This window comes from Neopsephotus bourkii, unplaced genomic scaffold (assembly GCF_033783945.1).
Source record: "Neopsephotus bourkii isolate Nb327-2 ecotype Australia unplaced genomic scaffold, CSIRO-AGI_Nbou_v1 NB_1765, whole genome shotgun sequence".
In the NCBI taxonomy this organism is placed as follows: Eukaryota; Metazoa; Chordata; class Aves; order Psittaciformes; family Psittacidae; genus Neopsephotus; species Neopsephotus bourkii.
The window spans coordinates 638,132-661,107 of NW_026902239.1; the positions used below are offsets into that span (position 1 = coordinate 638,132).

Genomic DNA, 22,976 nt, shown 5'->3' on the forward strand with positions numbered 1-22,976 from the left:
ATATGGTATCACCATGCACACAAACTAACAGAAATATGAAAATAATAGTACCATTTTTCATGTGCATATGATGGCAGTATTCACCAAGAATTATTTAATATTGTACTACAAGCATCAAGCTATGGAAAAGATGTCAACTATTACCCTTCAGTCGCTTTAAAGATATTAGTTTATTGTCATGTTTCATAAGAAAACCAAACCTCTCTATTATTCATCTAACATTTGAAGCTTTTTTAATGCTTTTTTTCCTAGGAATATAAAGACTTAATCATAAAAGACAGGCTTTAAGAGGACTTCATTGAATCTGACAACTGACTAATTGGGCAGTGTGCAATTAATAAAAAAACCTGATAACTGAGCATTCAACAAAGGATTGTTCACTAATAGCATTTATTTTTTATTATTTCTGCATTTTTACAGATCTACAGTTCTGCAAATACAATTTTTTGAGTAAGACATTATTCTCCTTATGCCTACATTTTATAAGATTACTGCAGTGTGCAAAAGTGTCATATTGCTTCTCCAGGTAGAAGAACCACAGGAACCAGTGAAATACAAAAAAATTAGCCCAGCCCATACGCTTTCTCAGTTGAAAATACTGTGTAGGCCACACTGTGTGTCTTATAATTTTATACATTTTTCACAATTTAAATTGCTATACAAATACAGTAGAAACTTTTATGCAAATTATCAGTTTCACTATTGCGGGATCCAATAAAAAAGCTAACACTGAGAAAACTGCACTTTGTAGAGCTCTCTTCTGATGCTCTACAGAGGAGCTCAGTAGGTCACTGCCAGCATATTGGATGTTGTAAACTTTCTCTTCAGACACAAAGAAATAGTTTGGTTCAGATACTTTCTCTGTTGCAAATTTAAGTATCTCTTTTATTTTTAGAAAAGTGCACTGTATGCTCACCTTCAGTCTCAGTAACAGATCTCTTATAGTGGACTTGATGTTACATTCCTAATAGGATATGTACATGACACTGAAAGTACTGTTGCGTGTCCTAGAGAATTTCCTAAAACTTCTGTAAGACACAGGATGAGATAAGAGTTTACTGGGGTTTTGTCTTTATATTTACTACTGAAGATTGATTTCTTCTTTAAGTCTTCATAAAATAGTCTTTTTTTCCAAATTGGATCCAACTTCTCTTGGGGAGTTCACTTCCTCAGAAAATAACTATACCAAGCATGCTGAAAAGTACACCACCAATTGTTTTGCTTGGTTTTGTTTTTTAATTCCCTTGTTGCTAGATGTTAACTGACATTCCCAGGATCACTGAACTCAGTAACTTGCTCACTCCAATTTTTCTTCTCTCTTTTTCAGATGGGATACTTCTGCTGCTTCAGCTCCTCGTCTTGCTGAAAAAGTTATCTCCAAATGGCTCCAAGTCTTTCACTTGGATTTAAGTAAGTCTTCCCATTCAACAGTGGACTCAGTATTTTTAGGAATTGCTGGAAACATTGATTGCATTTTAGTTTTGAATTCTTTCATCTATAAAAGAAATTTAAAAATAGTATCAGTTAATTTTTAATAAGGAGCAGATGAAGTGGCACCATGAACCTTGGTCCTACTCCACAAAATAAGCTCTGTGAGGTAAGACAACTTCAAAAATAACAGGAAATTAAGACTTTCCCTTTGATTATGTTGGTTCAACTAACAAAGTAAAAAAGGACCCACAACAATCCCACCTTCTAAAACACCACCCTGGGGTGCCTAATTTGGACCACTTGCCTGAGCGATCCACTGCTATTATATGAACACACACACATACTTTTGTTTGGGCAAAAACTACTCCCATAGAATGTTCCAGTATTTTCACTGCAGCACCTTTTTCTGCACTGCTAATGGATTAAAGGCCCAACAGGTTTATTCAAGGATTTCAAAATGAGGGTTAAACAAAAAATACTGGTCAGCTCTGACAGTTTAGGTTTATCCCACTGTATGGATAGAGGTGACGAAACCAAGTGTTGTTCAGATTTATACATTAGTAGGAAGGGAAACAAGATTCATAACAATATATAGGACCAAGCTTTGCTTTCACCATTGCTAAAATAAAATGCTGTGAAAGACAAAGTTTGCTAGTTTTATATTCTGTATATTAATACATTAATACTAATTGCCAAATCTATACTTATAATACCATTTTATCACCAATGTCTGATTCAGTAGTCCTGGCAGAACTGAAATTTAATTTCATAAAAAATCACTTCTGTTTAAAGATAATATTTAGATTTGGTGGGTTTCTTTCTTCCAATATTTTTTACACGTATTTTTACATATGTTTTTAAAGGATAGGAATGAAAAAATCAAATCGATGAAAATCCTGTTACACAAACAGCAGGATGTACAGGGGAAGTTTTGGACTGCTATATTTAGGAAGCTATACAGAAGCTATGACATTTGTGCAGAGGAGACGGGATGTGCTACTGAAGCACTGGATGCAAGGACCTCTTGAAGACCTAATGCTGTCTTAGACAGTATGTCCTGGAGAGATTCCAGAAAATCTAGATATTCTAAACCAGCCACAAGCAGGCATCTTCTCTTATGTGCCCACACTCTGTGGGGGCAAATAAATCTGAGTCATCAGATTTATTACAAATACCTATGGGCCATTTTCTGTTCCAAGTCCTGCATAAGACTAATTCTGACAGAGAACTGGTACTCCTTTAGAGAAATAATGCTGGAATTCAATTATTCAAGTTACAGCTGATACAAAGAATGAAACAATTTACAAAGAAATTACCAATCCTTTGCTAACACAATAACTAACAATGATGGATGAAAGCATTTTAGATCAAGTTTTTGTGTAAAAATGCATGGGTAGTGATAATCAAATAAATACATATTATATAAAGGAGAAAAATTCAGAGCCCAATTATCCTTTTGTTTTATCCTGATTGTGTTCTTCTGTAGAAATTAATTCACTGTCTGCTTGATATTTTATTCTGATCAGATAGCTGTTTTTTATAAATCATTTGGTTTTGATTTTTGAAAATCTTGGCAGTGACCCACAATTGTTCCTAAACTAATATTTTTGCTTCCTATTTAATACTAAAAAGCTGTCATAAACAGTTAGTATTTCAAAGAATAATAAACACCAGTATCAGAGCTGACATAGGGGAACAGCCCAAATTACACTAAACAATTGCTGACAATTAAATATTTACAGAGGAAATGCTTTATGAACTTTGGCTTAGCTGTTTTTTCCAGTTGTCTATAATCAAGTTACCTCAATTCTCTGATGTGTGGAAAGTGCTCAACTTACTTAACTTTTTTTACTTCCTGAAGTAAAACTTCCCACTCTTTCACCTCATTCAAGTATTATCTGGGTATTTAGTAACACAGGAATGGTCAGATCCTAACCTGATGTAAACTGCTGCAGCTCAGCTGGTATAGCTGGAAATAAAACATTTTATTCCAGCTAATGGGCTGGTACAATGTGAATTTTTTGGATGTTTCTAAACTCAGACTTCTACATTTCTTTAGTGTCAAATTTAAATGATGGACTTATAAGCCCTACAGGGCACCTCTGTTATTCCACTGAGGACACACAAAGCCAAATTAAAACTAAAAACAATTACAGAGACCCTTCAAAAAGGAGTGGGGTGGAGGAGCCACTGTCCTCCTTTCACTCAGAGCTCCTCTAAAACTTACTTGCCGCTGAGCAAGTGAGAAAAAGTAAAAGCATGGAAAAGATTCTGAAAAATAACTATTCTCTGATGTAATGGAACCACATCCAAGGTTCCTCCCCCTTCTCTCTTAGTGACAATGTCTGCCTGCTTAGGAACTGTTCTAGTATCAAATTTTAGGCTGCTCTTAAGGTTCTTTCCAACCGTAACCATTCTATGATTCTTTCAGTCAGAGACTATCAGCTCAATATCCTGGGCCTTGACTGGCCAAACTCTATTTAATATATTTAGGACTAAATTTGGCCTCCAAAGATATCCACACTGGCCTCAGGGTTGTTCTTGTTGACATCTGGTTCACATTATCTTACCAGGCCCACTGGAACTTCAGAAGAGCCTTGTAGTCAAGGAAATACTTGTTCACTAAGCCTGTAAATTAGCTGTCATGTCATGGATTACCACTGTCCAGTCACCTCCTGCAGTGTGGTGAGCTTCCTGTGAAGATGATGAATCTAGCTTTATGTTCTATTACTACTACACACTTGAGGTGCAAGAATTAGGACCTTGTCTTTACCTCTCCAGGGACATGCACACTTCTTGATGAGGGAAATGCTGCAATTAGGAATCTGTCTTGCCTTGCCTTCTCTTTTTAGTACACATGCCACTTGGCAGGTCTCTTCTCCCCTCTTCTGGAAATCTTCTCCTGTATTTCCTCCACATTCCACAGTACATGTGCAAGTGGCCTTAAATAAACAGGCATGAATATAACTATGAAAGCTAATGTGCTATGTACTAACTACTGGAATGCTTTGAAATAATTCACTGGAATGGCTGCCTCTTTGTTATTGCCAGTGGCACTGACACTGGGGTACTCGGTTCAACTGTGAAAATGAAAATCGTGAAGTAAACCAAGCACTAAAATCTGCTTGTATTTTACCTCTTTTTGCTACCCTCAGTATCATGGGCCACTCCCTCAGCTGATGCTTCTGAACCTAGTGGTATGTGAATGATTTGTAACACATTTCTTAACATTCCAGCATGCTCTCTTCCTGGAGGCAACTCTCTGAAGTGAACTGCACTCAAGTGAATTTAATTTTTATCACAGATATTGCAAAGCTTGATGCTGTTTTTTTCTTGCCAGATAAATTACAGTAACTGTTCTACCTCTGTCAGGCTTCTTTCTAAAAGGGTATCATCTACCTTACTGCATTAAATAATCTGTAATAGCTACAGATCACTGTTATTTTCTTATCTTAGCCTAATGATCCTGCCTCAGATGGCAAAAATATGGGGACCTAAAAGCATCTTCCATTTAATAAGCTCTTTTTAATGTACATCGTTGACAGAATGTCACACAAAAACTGAGATAGCACTATTACTGAGAGCACTTACATGGCCGTTCATATTAAAATGAATGGAAGAGGGGCTAAAAGAGTCTGTTTGAATCCTAGAATGAAAGTTTTAGGAAGAAATGTTCTCTTTAATGTTTGACATTCATAATAGACCAACCCAGATTCTAGGAATTATTAGTTTCCTATTTTAGTACTCATACCAGTAAGAACTGCTTACATTAGCTTGCAAATGAAATGAGGTTAGATCCCCTGAACTGGAGTATCAACTGGCAGCAGAATACAGTATGTACATGCCCTGTGTCCTCCTAAGTCACCTTCCATTTCACAAGCACAAAGATGAGATGGGCTGCCCTGGATTTAAAAAGCATCAGCGAGGAGTATTCTTGCTGCCTTTTCCCAAATCTTAAAATGATTGCCGTTGCCCTTGTTAGCAGATGATTACCAAGGTCCACAGACAGAAATAGCAAGTTATTTGTAGAAAATGGCAAGCGCTGACCCCTTGCAGTACTTGAAGAGTAGAGCAAACAGACTGCTGGCTGAAGGTGATTCTCAGTGTAAAATCAGGCACTCACTGCACGTCACCCTGGGCTGGTCTACACGCTGACCTCTAAGATAAGCATGGAAAATAGAGCCCTGGTTCTTATTCTTAGCACTTACACTTCATTGGCAAAGGCATTATGAATGGATTATGCACAACTACAGGTCTACAAAAATGGCTTTCAGACAGTCAACGCTGGCAATATACATCCTAATATTTAACTGTCTTATGCTGTACTGTCATAATACACTGTGCACAACCTGTTTGCTGATTCCAGTGTTTCAGGCTTGCATTGAGAAAAGCAGCAGCAGCAGTTTATTAAACCATCTAAAGAAGTCAAGAGCTTGTATTAACCCTGTATCCCATGGAGATTTACACACATGCTTAACCTTATGCAGCCTTGAATACTCTCTTTGAAATCAGCAAGCCATTTACAACGCCTAGAACTAAACAAACAGATAGCCATATTTTTCCAGAAACTTATCCCTATAAATCCTGTGTAATTGGGTAAAACATGTCCTGTGCTTTTTAAAAGAAAAATAAATAACATGAAAATAACCTAAGTGAACTTTACAGGGAGAGGGGGAGAGGACTTTCACTGCTTAGAATGAAGCTGTCACAGCTCCCAGACCATTATACATATGTAGTAGCCTCCCATAGTTACTACATAGTGTGTCTGAAATTGCTGGTGAGCTACTGAGAGCTGCCAACCCGCAGGGGCCAGGCTGCCTCTTTCCCGATGATTGGGTCACATGAAGAGATAAAACATATGAAATACTTTCCTCATATTACTTTTCTAAGCAGGCAGAAGCTGTGTTACCCATTCATAAATGAATGCATTTCACAAATGGGAAGACAGCTGGTCTACATCACAAACTTATTTTACTAGCCCCACTTTGTCTGGTTTAATTTCTGTGCAAATGTGACCCACCAAAAGTGGGATTATTACTGGTAGCTTGAAAGTATCTTTACATATATCTATCAAAAAAGGAAGATGCCATCTCAGTAGAAAAGCCTAAAGAAAACAAAACTGTTCTGGTTTAAGGCTAGATTATTTTGAACACACACAGAAAAGGTAGTGATTAGATAATTATGATCAATTAGACAGCTATTAATTCATATACACTGAGACAGTAATTTTGTAAACCACAATCTGAAAAAAAGTTCAAAGATATGGGAGTACCCTTAAAAAAATTATACATTACCATGTTGATCCTTCTGAAATTAAATGCCTAGGACTTAAGTTTTTTGTGGTATATGATATCTCAAAGTAGATGAAGTCAGTATCTCATTCTCAAGCCTGTTCTTACTGACTTCAATGCTGCTGCAGCTGGCTTCGAAATAAAATTAATGGTACAAAGTTTGGATTATACCATCTTGTTGCAAAAGGCTTTCACGCCACACAGAAAAACAGTGAAATACTTTTGAAATCACTGATGAACACACCATGTATTTCTGCAGAATCTTAAGTTTCAAATCTGGGTGCCTGGAAGGGACATCCACATGATTAATCAGTCTATTATGGTGTATTAGTCATTGCTCTTTAGTCACCCTGGGCAATCTGAAAAATTAGTATTAAGGAATTAAAAGTAGTTAAATGTATAAAGCAAGTTGGTTAATGAACCCAAAATCTCAGGATTGGTGCCCCAACTCCATAAACTCTCCTGTGCTGTAATTTGGATTTCTGAGTTAAAAACACAAACTGTCTGCAAGCAGGCAGTTCCTGAAAAAGTCAACCTTAGTAATTTTTAATGTTCTTTTTCCTCTGCATGCCCAGGAATTCAGTGTATGCATCATTCACAAGTGAAATTTATGGCTGGGAAAAGTCTGAATAAACCAAAACTCTTTGAGCGATGTACAAACCTCAATGCCATGACCAGGGCTGAACTCCGTGTGGGAAACCTGTCAGAGCCAGGCAGGGATGGCTGGGTGCCTCCAGGCAAGCAGAGCAGCTGGGCTCTTGAGCCACAGAAGGGCAAGACAAGCATGGCCATACCACCCCACTTAATGAAGCACAGGAAAATCCCATGGGACCAAGATGCAGCATGACTAATTTGCACCTACCAGATAAGCTCTTATTCAGATTTCAGTTGTATACATATAGTTCACAGTTACATGCAACCGAGAATTGAATCACACCTGCTCATCTGCTTATGGCGACATGGAACTACTCCACAGGCAATTTCAGACCACAGGCTGAACATGGTTTTTTCTTTCTAGCTTCTTATCAGGCTGGTGGCAGTTCACAGCTATGAGTCCCTCCTAAGACACAGCAGAGTAATCCCTCAAGATAGCTACAGTTACAGCCTTCCCATATTCTTGAAATACTTACTTACAGCTGTCCCTATTCATAAAGCAGATGTAGACGTAGAAAAATGATGACCTTACTCCTTGAATAAGCATTCTGCCCTATCAAGTGTACAGTGAAGTTCATAGCTTATTTTTTATTTTTATTCTTTACTTCATGGACAAAATACTAGCAGTACCTATGTGTGAAGGCAACTCTTCTCCACAACAAACTAACTAGGCAATATAAGCAGTACTAAAACCCTTGTATTAATAGGACGGGGAAGTGCTAACTTGGACTAGCACTCAATCTTCTTTTAAGAGCTTGAATTTAAGTAAGTATTGAAGAAATAAAAGAATGTTAAAAAAAGGGCAGATTTGATTTATATGGAAATATATGATCATGAAATAGCAAGGAAAAGATAGGTTCTTGTCATGCAGTCAAACATAAGCCTGATAAGGAATAGAAACTTCATGAATAGTACTTGGGTGATGATTGAATACAGCTACAATTAAAAACTAATAACAACATAAAAATCTAGGAATTACTCGATTCTAGAAGTTGTACTGCTCTTATAGCAATATTTGCTCATTTATGAAATAGCATAAAAATTTCAGTCACTGCACTATGCCTATACTTGACTGAGATCTATAGATCTTAGTTCTATTTACAGATACCAAACCCAGTAATTTTTTAAGACTGTCTCCATGTTCTCTTTTTTATTTTAATATATTTTAATGAATTCATCCTTAAAGCAAACACTACTTTGCATTTATACTGTACCTACGACTGTAGTCTCATGAAATTATATTAAGTATACCTCAAAATAAGCAAGGGAATGATATTCTTTTCATGCTTAAAATGCTGATTTAGAGGTTAGATTTCCTCTAGAGAAAAGCAGCCTGCCTAGGAAATGTCCTTACCAACACCACCATGGCCAGCCTATACTATCTGTATTGCTTTCAATTGTTTTAGATGTCTCTACAGTTGCACAGTTTAGACTGTCAATATCTTAAAGGTTAAGACCAATAAAAAGGATATTTCATTAGAAGTCACCATAAAAATGACAAACTAATATTTTGTAACTATATTAGTCACAAATTACTGGGTAATTCTCACTCTTTCTCCAGCTTTCCATGGAACAGATGTGGCAGCAACAGTCAGAATCTCACAAACCTTCATATGAATCACCCTGGCCTTTTTCCTATGGGAGAAAGAACACTTTTATTTCTGAGGAAATAAAACCTGATTTATTGAGGGCATGAAGAGCAAAAAGGCTTTTAAAGTATCATTTATCTTGTTTGTTAATTGTTGTATGCTCCAGTCTACTAGGGCTAAGGGGCATTGTTCTGCCTTTAACAGTAAGCTCATAATTGCTGACAGTTATAAAAAAAAAGAAAAAGAAAGCCATCAGGCATTCATAGGTATGCTTTAATACCTGTCAAGTATTCTATAGCTGCAAGTTTCATTAGAAACAAAAACCCGCTTATTTAAAACAAAGGTTTACAACTCAAGTGTAACTTCCAGAAAATTGCAAAACTAACATTTTTCCAAGCAATAAAAAGGTGTGGGGCATCATAACATTTGTAGAATAGGTACATTAAACAAGGAAAGTTTGATTTTTGGAAACTCCCATGAAAATACTTGGTTAGGTGAACTTTAACTGTGGGTTTAAGATAGTTTTTAATTTGTTACTCTTAATTTTTTTTAGTGAAACACCATTTATTCTTCAATTGAAAATTCGAAACTTCATTGAGCATTTCATATGAAGAATATTGAAACAGGATGTTTAAACAACTATTCAACTTAAAAAAAAATGTTAAATTGGCCAAACCCATTCTTTTCTACAAAATGTATTTCAATACTTCTGTGTTTTTGCATCATCAGTCAGCCCACTGCACCAGGAGCTGCTAGCAACAGAGTTCTGAGGTTGCAAGCTCAAAACCATGGAAGGCACTGTCACAGAACACAATGTGGAAGTTCTTAAATAGCAAATACACTCATTTAAAATGATGGAGCCATTTTGTTTCAAGTCAGATGACAATTATTAAGCTTATGCCTAACATTGCACATGACCTTCTACAAAGTGTGTCAGAGAAGGCAGCTGTGGGTGTGCCTGGATGAACTCTGGGTTCAGATCAGGAGTGCTCTTTGGAAGCAAATCTCCCAGTTGTCCTTTTTACTGGGCATGGGTTTGTGCACTGCTGAACAGTCTCAAAACGAATGAACTGTGTTTCTTCAAGGTGACGCAAAGCTGAAGAGACATTCTAGGAGCACACATAACCTACTCCAGCTGCAGGCAGGCATGCAAGCCATGCGGCAAGGCCAGAGGCAGTCCAAGTTTTAAAAACCCCTAGCATGGTTGTAGGTGTCCTCAGTCCCAGTTGCTTCACTGCCCCAGTGCTGCTGGTTGATGACACTTGCTAATACAGACAGAGGTTCTGTGCTCAGAGGTAATCAAAAGTAGACTGACTTTAAATATTCTCCTAAGAGACTCCAGAAAGCAAGTTAAAAAAGTCTGACTATTACTGACAGCTGATTTTCTGCAAGAGGAACAATGTAAATCTAGGTAACCACCATCTCCTAGGTTCTGAAAAGAATGACTGCTCTTTTACTTTACTGAAAAATAGGACTTAAACCATTACCAAACCAAGTACTCACTGATCTATCACTTCTCTGTTTACGATTAAGAGCTGACTGGAATTTAATAGTGTTTATTCCTTACCAGCCTGTCCTCAGAATACCACAGTGGTACCTGCAGTCAGGGGATATTAATAACCCTACCTGAGACAGCATAAAATGGTTTATATCCCTTATCAAGACACAAGGATCAGTTACCTACTATCACCCTTGGGTTTTTGTGCTGGCATAAAAAGCAGCAGCCCGTAAAGCTTCAAGGAACCGCCTTTAACAATACAGCCATTTAAGAGCTGGAAGTAGGCACTATCTCAGCACTGTATTAAAAAATAATAAACCACAAAGATTAATAAAAGTCTTGTATCACCAAAGCTGGTACAGCACTTCAGTGTCTGGAACAGATGTTGGCAATGACTTGCTTCTGTGACAAACACAGGCTGTCTCAGAAGGTGTAAGGATGAGGTGTACTGAACTATGGCTTCAGTTTCTTTTCACGACACAAACTGCAGAGCAATCACGATGCTGCTTGCAGATGACAACACAGATTAATTACAGCAATTATAACTCATCAAGATTGCTCTTGTCGTTTTCTCTCTTTGTAAGTAGTGATAAGATCATTTAAACAAAGTTTAGGGTAATACATGATTTTATCAATCACTCGCTGGCCTGTTGATAATTCATGCTCCTAGGAAACAAATCCCTGAACGTTAAAAATCACAGCATTTTGGTAACAGTAATGCCGTAATCTGCATGGTAATACCATGCAAAACTACTCTTCAGGGCTCCACCCAACGGCAACACCTTTGGCTACTAGTGCACTAATGTATCCCCCGCTCTTTATAAAACGACTAAAGACGTTACAAGATGTTTAAACCCACTCATCCCCTCAACGTGAATAACCGGGGCCGCTTCCTGTGGAGGCTGTGCCTGCGCTGCCACTCCCGCCGAGGCCAGCTGGGGTCGCTGCGGGGTAGCAGAGTCCATCCCGGCCTTTCTCCGGCCCAGGAACAAGACTGAACCGGCGCTCTGCAGCGGAGAACTCACAACCGGATCTTTCCCTTCCTTCGCCCCCAAAACCCCACCAGAAATAATGGTAGCAGCAGCTGGCTGTGCTAATTCTGCCCTCTCAGGTGTGCGGGAGGCGCTCACCACCTCCTGCGGACACAACTACCGTAACAACGGACCTACGGCGGGAACGCGGAGGTAAAGGGTTAGGGCCATTCTGCCACACCAACTGAATCAGTGCATGGGTAACGGCAGCAGACTCAGAACTCTCCTCCAAACTCTGCAAGTGAAGGTCAGTCCTTTACTCACTATGATCTCACCAAGACAGTCACACGGACTGAGCTGGCAATGGATTTCAGAATGCGCTGGAGTTAATGTACCAAGGGAACAGAAGCAGCTTTCTTGTTTGCAAAATGAAATATGCAGTGCTTACAATTAGAATTTTATTTTCCTTAATGATTAATAAACAATTTAATCTCGAGAGACTGTATTAGATGTCAGTAATGTTATCAATATTACCACTAGCTCTTAAACAAACTAAGCTGCTGCCCAGCAGGGCCGTATCACTAATCAGCAGTTCCCAAAAGCAGCTGGTTACTGTTACAGGCAGCAAGGTGAAGAGGCTGGGCAGAACCTCTTCTTCTCTTTGCCCAGCTGCCAAAGCTTTAGTTACCAAGTTCAAACAGATTCCTGGCATCAAAATGAGTCAAGTCTCCCCTCAGGTCACATACAGTTTAATACCTTCAGAGGCTGAAGCCTATCTTAAGCTCATAGCTTTGAAATTCTGATACATGATGCTAAGTTTGAAATTGTAACTTGACCTTCTATAGGCATTGGGGAACCTACATGTACTACAGAGCAAATGAACTCACAGCACTTGGTCACGCTGAAGAGTCAAGACATTTTATCCAGGTAAATCTCCAAGAGCCTCTTTGTAAAATGTTTAATGAAAGTCAAAATGTTCATTTGAAAATGCTGAGTTTAGTATAAAATCTGTGGTGTTTGCTGTGGTCTCAACAGTTTATATGGAAAGAAACTTTCTTTCACTCAGCGATAAATTCAGTAAAGTTTCCCACAAATAACATTTATTTTTGTGGGTATCTAATAGACACAACATATGCACCTAATATTTGTTCTTAAAAAACAATAGTTTGTCTGAATGTTAGTTATTTCTGCTTACATGATAGCAATTAAGAATTTTCAAAAGTATTACAATGTTCCCCTGAAATAGGAAAATAAATAAACTGCCCTTCTTAAAATGACCCTATGTCTAAGGGTCCAGAACTAATGATGTACCAGCCATCTTATAACCCCTTATTTAATCTCAACTGCTCAGGAAGATGATATTTAAGCACAAAAAATACTGTCTTTCAACAGTCAGTGTTTGCTCCTGAGTGTTGTGTTAAAGCAGCATTCAAAAAGTGTCAAAACCAATCAAAAATCAAAGATGACTTATTCTAGAAGTATATTGTTAATGCTAATGAGCCTCTTTGCTTTGGTCAGAGTACTGCATTTTTAACATACTGCTGCTTTTGTACCTCCAGCAATTTTCAACATGTTAATACTTGATTTTAACAGACAGCAAACCAGCAAAAATGTATGTGTCACAGGAAACTTACAAATTGCTAATTTTTGATTTTGCAATGAGTAGCACCATTGTAGACCTTTCCTTTCTGCAGTGGGAATTTACAAGTCTATAGTGAAGGCAGTATGTCATCGGAGAGCAGAGAGCTGTTCAAAATCCTGTGCAGAGACAGTCTCTTGACAGGAATATGCTTCCTTTGGCATCTGTAGTTCTTCTTGTCCGCTATGGTGAAACGTAAGCACTCCGCAACAGAAACCAAGGCCAACAGGCATTTGCTAGAGACTCTATCTTAAAATACAGTTTTTCACAACTCCTTTCAACACTAACACAACACAGAATACAATAAGGTGCAGCTTCCTGAGTGGGAACTTTCAATGAGTCTAAAATGCCCTGCAATGTGCCGTATGCTTCTGACACAAGACCTCATTGCTGTCAGGTAACCAGAAGCCCCATCAGTCTCTGACACATCATGGGTCTTGACCATCTCAAGCTTTCAGAGATGTTCTCAAAGGAAGCAGCCTCACAGGGAAACCAGGCAACTGTAGGTCTAGGCCAGTAACTCTTAAGGAAGTAAAAATTAAGCTTACTGAGAAACAGTTAATGTACCTTGCAGACTAGGGTCAGACTCTGCTGTCCTTTGGCAGGACCAGAAGTACTCTGACAGACTGAAAATAAGAATTTGCAACACAGTGTGAAATGGATCCTTCTAGCTGATGATTTAACTGACAAAACTGAGTAGCTCAGCATGCTGAGTATAAACTGGTACTCCCACTCTTCCTCCCCTTTGCCATTCTGTAACAGCCTCACAAGGAGGACTTGAGTTGAAACAAAATGTGTTGTAGCTGCCTCCTATGTCCTGCTATGCTTTTTTGGCATTCTGCCTTCCTTTACTGGCTCCTATTGAGAATCAGCATTGAAAACTAAGGAACGAGGGACTGTGTAGTGCTGTATGTTGGGACCCAAGTCATCGGATACATCAGAACAGAAAACAAGAAATAAGAACACTACTGGGATGAAGTATATCTATCTTCTTCCTTCTAGTTTTGGGAGACACTGCTGAACATATAAATAATTTGCCATGAAAGGTGAAGGAAGTCTATTCATTCCTAGTCCTGGGATGCAGACAGCTCTGCCAAACTTACCGCTGCAGGGGACTCTTTAAGTCATGGCCTGTTACTAGGGGCAAACAAAAATGATTACATGAACTTCAGTGTTCACACTCCCCACTGTGAAACACTGGAATGTAAGCAATTTACTAAAGATAGCCTTAACCTCTTGGGACATACAGCTGCTTCCTGAGTTTCTTTGCCTTGATGTGGCATGTCACAGACCACCATTCTACCACACATGAAACTCAAATCTTCTGCCCTCTTGACCCTTCCAGAAACACACTAAAAAGAAGCTGATTTCCTCTCATTTTTTTGGTATGTCCCCAGTGGCCTGACACAAAAAAGTGGGATTTGGACAATTAAACTGATTGCTGTAAAGTTAGGATTCAGAGGGTAGCCTTCAAGTCAGTTAGCAAAGAATATAGAAAGTTGTAGCTACTATATTAGTCTCTAAATAGAACACTGGCTCTTTTGTGAAGTATCTGAAACATCTGTGCAAATAAATGTAAGCAGTACAAAACTGTTCACCCCCAAATTGTCTCCTCCCACAGTATCCTGTTTTTCACCGTCCCTGCGTGCATGGACTCTACTTAGATACTCTATGCATGGTGAATGAAGATGAGACTCCCAGGCTAAAGCATATAGAGATGACATCCCAAGATGCATTACTCAATGAAAAATACAGTGTTTGAGGGGACTGTACTTGCTACTCACACTGTGCACACCCAGAGCCTTCCAGATGGCAAAACTTAGCAGTCCAACTCCACACCACGCATACAGTGAGCCCCATCCTAGGGCTCGTAAAGCCAGTGATGAACCACTCTCCGGTAATGTAGCTGTGGCAGTAATCCCCTGGAACCAAAAATAAAAGTGATTAAGACAAAGTGAACAATAACTGGAAAAAAAAAACAAACCAACAAAACTAAAAATGTTAATTTAGCAAGCTACAATTTCTCCCTACTTGCCAGCTGTACTGGTGTTATGGCTGCCAGCAGGCCCAAAGAGCCAAGCAAGGGGGTGGATGAGCTGGCTTCCAACCAGAGTTTTCATGGTTGCCACTACCACTTGGGTATGATTTTTATTACCCAGAAATGCTGAAGTCAACTGTTTCATGGGCACGAGAATCTGACACTCAGCTATCCCACCAGCCAAAACAGCTGTCACAAGCCCTTATGCCAGTGATGTCAGAACATAATCACTGTACATCAATCACTGATTTTGGTACTTGTTCTTAGTGGGGTATGGGTGGGAGGCAACCACCGGCCTACAGGGTTTTATCTGCAGTCCTGAAACAGCGGATTAGGAAAATGGCAGAACCTGGGTAGTTTCAGCTGGACACAGGGTATAACAGTGACTGAGATTTTGAGGGGCTACAACTCTGAAGGAGCTCTGGAAACTACTTAGTAGTAGTATTCAAAATTATAGGAAACTACAGTAGTAGTAGTTAAAATTTTGTAAAGAGCAAACAACCACCCCCCTGCAGAATTCACAAAGTGGCAACACAGAAAATGCTCTGCAGCCTCCACACTTCTCATTTTTGACAGAAACAAGAGCAGGTGGTTTTAACCAGTTGTTAAGATAGTGCTGCAAAAGAGCATGCCATGAAACATGTCCCGAAAACACAAAACACTGTCCCTTGGAAAGGCCACCTCAGGCCAATAGGAATGGAGCCTCAGCCATGATAGGGTCACAACCGTGATGAAACCTTCTCTGTCGCAGCACACTGCAGCTACCAAGGGCATAAACCACATGCTGGCTGACATCAACCAATTCACTGTTCGCCAGCTGTTTTCATCTCACAATGCCCACCTCCCTGTACCTATTTGGTATAGGACAGCTTCAATCTGTGTAGCCCACAGCAGCAGCAAGTTAGATATAATCCTATTGCTTATAGTGGGTAAACATCAGCAAAAGAGTTTGTTTTATTTCCACACACGATTACTGTTCAATTCTTCACATAGAAATACAGATTTCAGTTGGTAACTGTTGAAGACTGTAATCTATGGTCCTTACACAACTGAACAGTCCTTACTGAGTATCTCAGGATAAAAAAACAGAGCTAAACATAAATGAGGCTGCAACCATACAAATATATTCAATAAGGAATTATTTCATTTATAGCCTAAAATACTGAAAAGTGAAATTAACTTAAAGATCAAAAAAAGACTTCCTCCAAAGCATGCCGAAGAGCTGCATTTTTCTATTCATCACAAAAAGTGGGATAAAAAAAATCTTTTCCATTCTTGTTTTAAAGGACTGCTTTTTTTTCTTTTTTAATGGCTCCTTTTCTTCTTTGATATAATTAAATATCTGTGTTGCCTATCACTATGGTATTTGTTCAGTGAAGTAGCATCGGTGGGGTTTTTTTCCTCTTGGCTTTGTATTTATTAAAATGTTAAAATGACCCTCAGACAGTCCTCAGCATTAACACTTTTTCTTAGGAGTTAGCTATAGGCACAGTTATCCAAGGACAAATAAACACTTGCAAAGGGCACAAGGAAAATGCATCTTGATCCTTATTTATTGCGATTTGGATATCCCAAAGTGGAAGCTGTTAACAAAACCACACTCTATAAGCATTTACATACACGAACAAGGACAGAGAGATCTCTAGTCACACTATTATACCAGGTCCTATTAATTTCCTTACCACAGCTAATGAACTTTCATAACTCTTTCAGCAGAGACTGCTCTGGGTATATTTAAAATGCTGATGACTGTTTCTGACATTTTTCCTGCTTCCACAGTCTAACTGTATATAACAACATGCAGGCAAATTTCTCCCATTTGGAAGATGGGAAATGAATGGACAAAATTATCCTCTACACAGCATCTTTAAATAGGAGCCATTATCTGTGAAAATTGCTGGGGAAAAAAAATAAAGCACGCCTGAATGAAATTTAAATGCTTGATTGCCCCAGAAAAATAGTGGCAAGTGGAAACAATTGATTTGTTTTTACTGACAGCATTCAGTCACAGGCTGATTCCTCAGGGTACACAGAGAAGGAATTCTGTAAACAAGACAGTTTATTATATGATGATCAGATATGCTGTTCAGGGCATCAAGAAAGCTGAATAATGAAAGGCTATAAAATTTTAAAAGACAACAGCAGTGTGGAAGAAAAAGATGTCACCAACAAAAGAACATTTTTAAGAGAACTGAGTTTTATCCATGAGCCCATTATTCTGTGCACAGATTGTTTTCTCTTCATTACTGCTCCTATATTTAAGCAACACTTTAAAAACAAGCTATTAAACAATACTTGAGTCTTTCTAAAAACCAGGCCAGGAAAATATATGGCAGAATTAGTTGATTACCAAAATATTTGCTTTCCCCCCTCCCCTCCTTTATATTTTTTCTGGAGGATATAAGCAGGAAGTGGGATGACAGTGGGTTTATTTCAGACACAGGCCTCAATCCTGTAGCTATCCCCTTGTGGGTAAGAGTGTGTCTAAAAGGAAGCAGTGCCTAAAATAAATGGTGTGTTCAACTGTTCTGGTTGATTGTACTCTGCATGTTCACTGTTTTGTATGACCTAATCCACTGCAAAATTCAGCATTTGGTAAAACTGGACACAAGAAAGCTGCTGCATCTGAGCATTTAATTATAACACCACCCCCACTAATTTCTTAACTGAAGGTCTCTGCAGTGGTTCATCACTGAACAGGAGCACATAATCTCAGTTTCAAGTCAATCTGGAGGCCAGTCCTACATATGCTCATAATTACGTTACCTCACTACCATGGAGGAGGTACGGTAGGTGCCATTTCAGCTTTCTCTCTTGCCAGTAACACGCTACTGATGCTACTCTACAAGAGTAGTTGCTACTTTTGCTTTGCAGTCTTTTTCTTCACATGTTCAGGTAAATCCTGTTAGCAATTGCATGATACCAGATTATTTTTGGCCATCAGATTTCATACTATCAAGCCACTGCTCACTTCATCAGTCCGTTTAAGTGGGAGAGCCTGAATTTTGACTAAATTATTTCACTTCCATATTCCACATCTTAACAGGCTTTCTACCTCCTCATTCCCATCCTTATCACAGTTACCTCACTTCCCAATTCACTGCAGTATTGTGAGACTACAGGGTGAACTGGACCACCAACGTGATACAGGCGCATGACCAAAGTGTGCAATCAAGACAGGCCATCAATTCCATCGCATTCTGCAGCAACAGTAATGATTCTAACAAACAGCATAAGCTTTATGAACGTCAACTAATCTCAAGGACTTAAGTATTTAGCAATGCCAACTCTGAATGGATTTTTAAGTTAATCCTACCCCTACCGACTACCATTAAGTACAGTGCTCTTACCATCAATTTTGTACAAACTTAACATGTAACAACATTCTATAAAGCGTCTGATGCATTCTTATTTCCTGCATATGACAATTGAAAAGTAGTTGAAAAGGAACAAACCTTACTGAACCAGTCTGGGTTCTTCTTTTTTGTCATGGCAAGTGTGGTGCCAAAACCTGCTATCATTCCTGCAGTAGCAACGGTACCTAGAAAAATTCCACCTGCCAAGAAAAGTTTTAAAGTTTTAAAAATAAAAATTAATATTTTGAATCTTAACGGGAGGAAGAAAAGCTCAACCAAGCCACAAACCCAAACCTGTCTGGGAATTAAAATCTGAAAAGTTAAGATCTGTCAGTACATGCTGAAGGGAAAGGCACAGTTGTCTACATTGTTTACATTAACCCAATATGGCAAGAAAGCCAGAGCATTGATTCTATGAATTACAGCATTTTGAAAACTAATGGCGAGTGTATTTGCAAGCCAAACACACACACAGATAAATCATTCAAATGCCATGATGCCTTCTCACAGTACTTCAGAATTTCTCTCACTGGAGAGCCAGGCTACCATAATTCTCTTGTAAGAATGCTATGCATGACCCTTCACCTGAAAATCCACCAGTACCTCTGCAGACCATTCCATAAGCAGCAATTGTTCTTCAGCTTTCTCTGGTTTATGCTCCAATGCTCCATGACAAGTCACACAAAAAAAAAAAAGATGTAACCAGCATTCTTGCCAAGACAGAAAGGATTCCTTGCTTATCCGTTCTTTCACAATGCTTCCAAAGTCATTTGGGGTCCTTTGATCCCTTCTAGTTCTTGTGTCACAGGCACATGTAGCTGCCCACTTTTAAAAAAAGGGCTTGTTACAAAGACCAAGTGCACTGTACAAAACCGTCTGAGTCACAGTACAACTGAAAAAATTGGGGGTGGTGGTGTACAGGTTCTTTCTTTGCAACTGCTGGTACCCAGCCTGTTCTCCCTTTCCTAATACCAGTTAGGTAATTATAAAAGTGGCCTGAATAGGAAGCAAGAAGCAAACATGTTTTTGAAGTTTAACCATGCCAAGTGCAAGGTCCTACACCTGGGTTGGAGCAATCCCAGACACAGCTACAGGCTGGGCAGAGAAGAGATTCAGAGCAGCCCTGCGGAGAAGGACTTGGGGGTGCTGGTGGATGAGAAAATGAACATGAGCCAGCTTCAGTGTGCGCTTGCAGCCCAGAAAGCCAACTGTATCCTGGGCTGCATCAAAAGGAGGGTGACCAGCAGGTCGAAGGAGGTGATCCTGCCCCTTTATTCTGCTCTCATGAGACCTCACTTGGAGTATTGTGTGCAGTTCTGGTGTCCTCAACATAAAAAGGACATGGATCTGTTGGAACAAGTCCAGAGGAGGGCCACAAGAATGATCAGGGGACTGGAGCACGTCCCATATGAAGATAGGCTGAGAAAGTTGGGGCTGTTCAGCCTGGAGAAGAGAAGGCTGCATGGAGACCTCACAGCAGCTTTCCAGTATCTGAAGGGGGCATATAGGGATGCTGGGGATGGACTCTTCATTAGGGACTGTAGTGGGGTAATGGGTTAAAACTTGAACAGGGGAAGTTTAGATTGGATATAAGGAGGAAATTCTTTCCTGTTAGGGTGGTGAGGCACTGGAATAGGTTGCCCAAGGAGGTTGTGAATGCTCCATCCCTGGCAGTGTTCAAGGCCAGGTTGGACGAGGCCTTGGGTAATATGGTTTAGAGCGAGATGTCCCTGGCCATGGCAGGGGGGTTGGAACTTGATGATCTTAAGGTCCTTTCCAACCCTAACTATTGTATGATTCTATTCTACGTGTGAGGCTGCACTATTTAACACTTGTCCTGTTACTACGCTGGAGTACCTTGCTGTGCTCCTGCCCATGCAACCTACGAAGTACCTCTTCTGCCTGGGAACTGCAGGACTGCGCGCACTGATCCCCTCAGTGCGCGGGAGGAGCTGCGGCCTCCGCTCCGCCAGGGGGCGCGGGCAAGCCGCGCAGAGCCCCTCGAGCAGCCGGCGATGATTGCGGCGCTGAGTGCAGGTGCGCCCGCTGCCGCCGTCCGCAGGTGCGTGCGACCGCAGGCACTGGGGCTGCGCCCCCGCCGCCCCGCTGGGGCCCAGCCCGGGAGATCTGCTCCTTTGCTTTACGGGGCCCGCGGCGCTGCCTGTAACCCGTACGAGCCGCCTCTTTCCCAACGGGTCCTACCCCCTCAGGGCATCCCGGCAACCACCGCCCTCAGCTCCCGCTGCGGAGTGCGAGGGAGGCAGGAGGCTTCCCTCCGTGGCTGCTGACCCCGGCCCGTACTCGGCCCACGAGCACCGGGTCCCCCAGATCCCTCCCAGCAGCGCCGTGGCGGCCGGTGCCTTGTCGCCCCGTGTCTGGTCCCCGTGTCGGGGGGCGGGTGGCTGAGGGGCGACAAGTGCCACTACCGCTGACGGGGAGGGAAAAGGCGGGCGGCGTTCCACGGGCTTCTTCACTGCACCCAGACGTACTGGCCAAGGCAGGGAAACGCCCTTCTCCCGGCCGACGCCTGGGCTGTCCCTGAGGCGCGACCGGCCGGGACAAGCAGCACGGCAGGGACTACCACGGGGCTCCCGCACCCGCTGCTGCTCGTCCCCGACCCATGCAGGCGTAGAGAGGGGGAGACGAAAAGCGCTTTCTGCACCTTTGATTAAGAAGAGCTTGTCCTGGGACGCCGCATGACTCCCGCCCCCCCGGGACAAGGTCAGCTCTCGCCCTGGGTTGAGCGGGCCCTCCGGGGCGTCCCTGCCGGCAGCTGCCCTCATGGCACAGGGGGCGAGAGGACGAGGAGGAGGTTGCGTGCCGCAACCCGGAAGGAAACGGAGCTGGGGCGGGACACGCAGCCTCTTTTCTTCCTCCTGCTTCTCTTTCCCGGCCGCGCGGCTGGTGTTGGGAAGCCGTCACCTCTGGGGGCCTGGCCGGGTGCTGCCCCCCCCCGTCCCCCAGAGAGACCGGAGGAGGGCAGGGAGCAGGCGGCGGGGAAGGGGCGCGCTACTCCGGGCGATGCTGGCAGCGGCTGAAGCAGCAGCGGCTCACCTATGAGCCCGGGCGGCGCCGGCGGGGCCCGGTACCGAAGTGGCCCGAGGCTGGGCGGTGGGGCTGCCCCGGCAACTCGGGGTCCGGGCACCAGAGATTTCGACTCGTTCAACCGGTGGCCTCAAGATCCCGAATAGCGCAGAGGGGAAATGGGCAAAAGTTGTCAAAGCCTCTTTTAAATCAAAGGGTTTGTCGCGGGCTAGTAAGAGAGATTTTGTTTAAATCTGGGGGACAGATAACGTTATAGACTTCACTAAACAAAGCTGTGAGAAATTCTTACTTCCCGTGAGTTTTACTAAGCTGTATTCTTACAAATGGTGTTGCTCTAAAGGACCTATTTTAGTTTAAAAATTCTCATTTTCCCAAGTTATGTAAATAGTTTTTCATATATGTCTAAATTCTGCCAGAATGGAATCCTAAAGTAACATTACAAGAGCCGTCTGTTCCTTTTTTCTGTCATGTCTGTCCACAGTAATTCTCAGTTGTTACTAATGGATATAAATTGCTCCACAGTTACCTATCACTATTGGATATGTACCCCTATCAAATAATAATGCTGGTTAGGACAGACAGGTAAAGTATATTTTTAATATTTTTATTTATAACAGGCAGTACTTCAGCAAGCAAAGAATGTAAATAAATACAAACCAAGTGTTTCTTCCACAGCTTCCTTTGTATCTTTTCATCATCACTTATAGTCTGTATCTAAGGGGCTGATTATAGGGGCTTGGGTTGCTAGGCAGAAATACAGTATTTTGGGAAACTTCCTGTTCCCTGTACTTGCGAAAACCAATCCAAAGCTGTTTCCTAATAGAATGTGTCCTGTGTCAGTTAAACAAAATCTTACACCGTTAAGAAGCAGTTACTGCAAAAGAAGGAGGTGTGTTATCTCTGCTGTATAGCTCACCCATCATCACTGACTCCTTTTTTCTCATCTGGGCAGCACCTAAATGATTCTTAGCCTTCTTTCCTCCTTTGGCAAAAGCACCCCAAAACCCTCTGTGTGTTTTGGAATAGCATTAGACTGTCACAAATAATAATAAAACATCCTGGAAAAGCTTAAGAAAAGGTGGTCATAGAAAAAATGCACAGTGATAATATTAAAAGATGAAATTACTTTTTATCTTCATGCAGAAGTGCATATGATGATATGAAGTATTTAATTGTTACCAGTATGCATGAAAGTAACCAGCAGCGCACATGTGGTTTTTACTGTAAATTGTGTCAAGATCACTGTTGCATCTGCTAGAAGAATCCTTGAGCTGTGCAAGATAATAACGTATTTTTTATGTCTTTGATGATAAAATCCTAGAGTTTATCTTCTCAGGATAGTTTTTTTCAGTTCACATCAATCAAGACATCATGTTCTTTCAGATCTTCTCCAGAACTAGAAAGAAAGAGAAGGGTACAATGATGTTATTTAATCCTGGTTTGAACAATGACAGGAATCTGAGT

General features: G+C 40.9%; 1 protein-coding gene across 2 annotated transcripts; it reads right to left on the reverse strand.

Moving 5' to 3' along the window:
* Nucleotides 1–371: 371 nt before the first annotated feature.
* On the reverse strand, nucleotides 372–21,384 carry TMEM242 (transmembrane protein 242). Of its 2 annotated transcripts, XM_061378204.1 has the most exons (5): nucleotides 21,130–21,383; nucleotides 18,567–18,667; nucleotides 14,858–14,995; nucleotides 8,927–9,011; nucleotides 372–1,495 (listed from the first exon to the last, which is right to left on the reverse strand). In XM_061378204.1, exons 1-4 carry the CDS (start codon nucleotides 21,248–21,250, stop codon nucleotides 8,976–8,978), a joined length of 396 nt encoding a protein of 131 aa, XP_061234188.1. In that variant the 5' UTR covers nucleotides 21,251–21,383; the 3' UTR covers nucleotides 372–1,495; nucleotides 8,927–8,975. The 2 variants fall into 2 exon arrangements, with proteins under 2 accessions (XP_061234188.1, XP_061234187.1); XM_061378203.1 differs by lacking the exon at nucleotides 8,927–9,011 and having other exon boundaries at nucleotides 21,130–21,384.
* Between the last annotated feature and the right edge of the window lie 1,592 nt (nucleotides 21,385–22,976).

Coding starts and splice junctions, on each gene's coding strand:
- TMEM242 (XM_061378203.1), bottom strand. CDS start 21,250: ATGAGGGCAGCTGCCGGCAGGGACGCCCCGGAGGGCCCGCTCAACCCA. Junction 18,668..21,129: donor CAAGCTCTTCTTAATCAAAG/GTGCAGAAAGCG, acceptor TTTTCTTGGCAG/GTGGAATTTTTCTAGGTACC. Junction 1,496..14,857: donor AGGCTCTGGGTGTGCACAGT/GTGAGTAGCAAG, acceptor TTTCTTTTATAG/ATGAAAGAATTCAAAACTAA.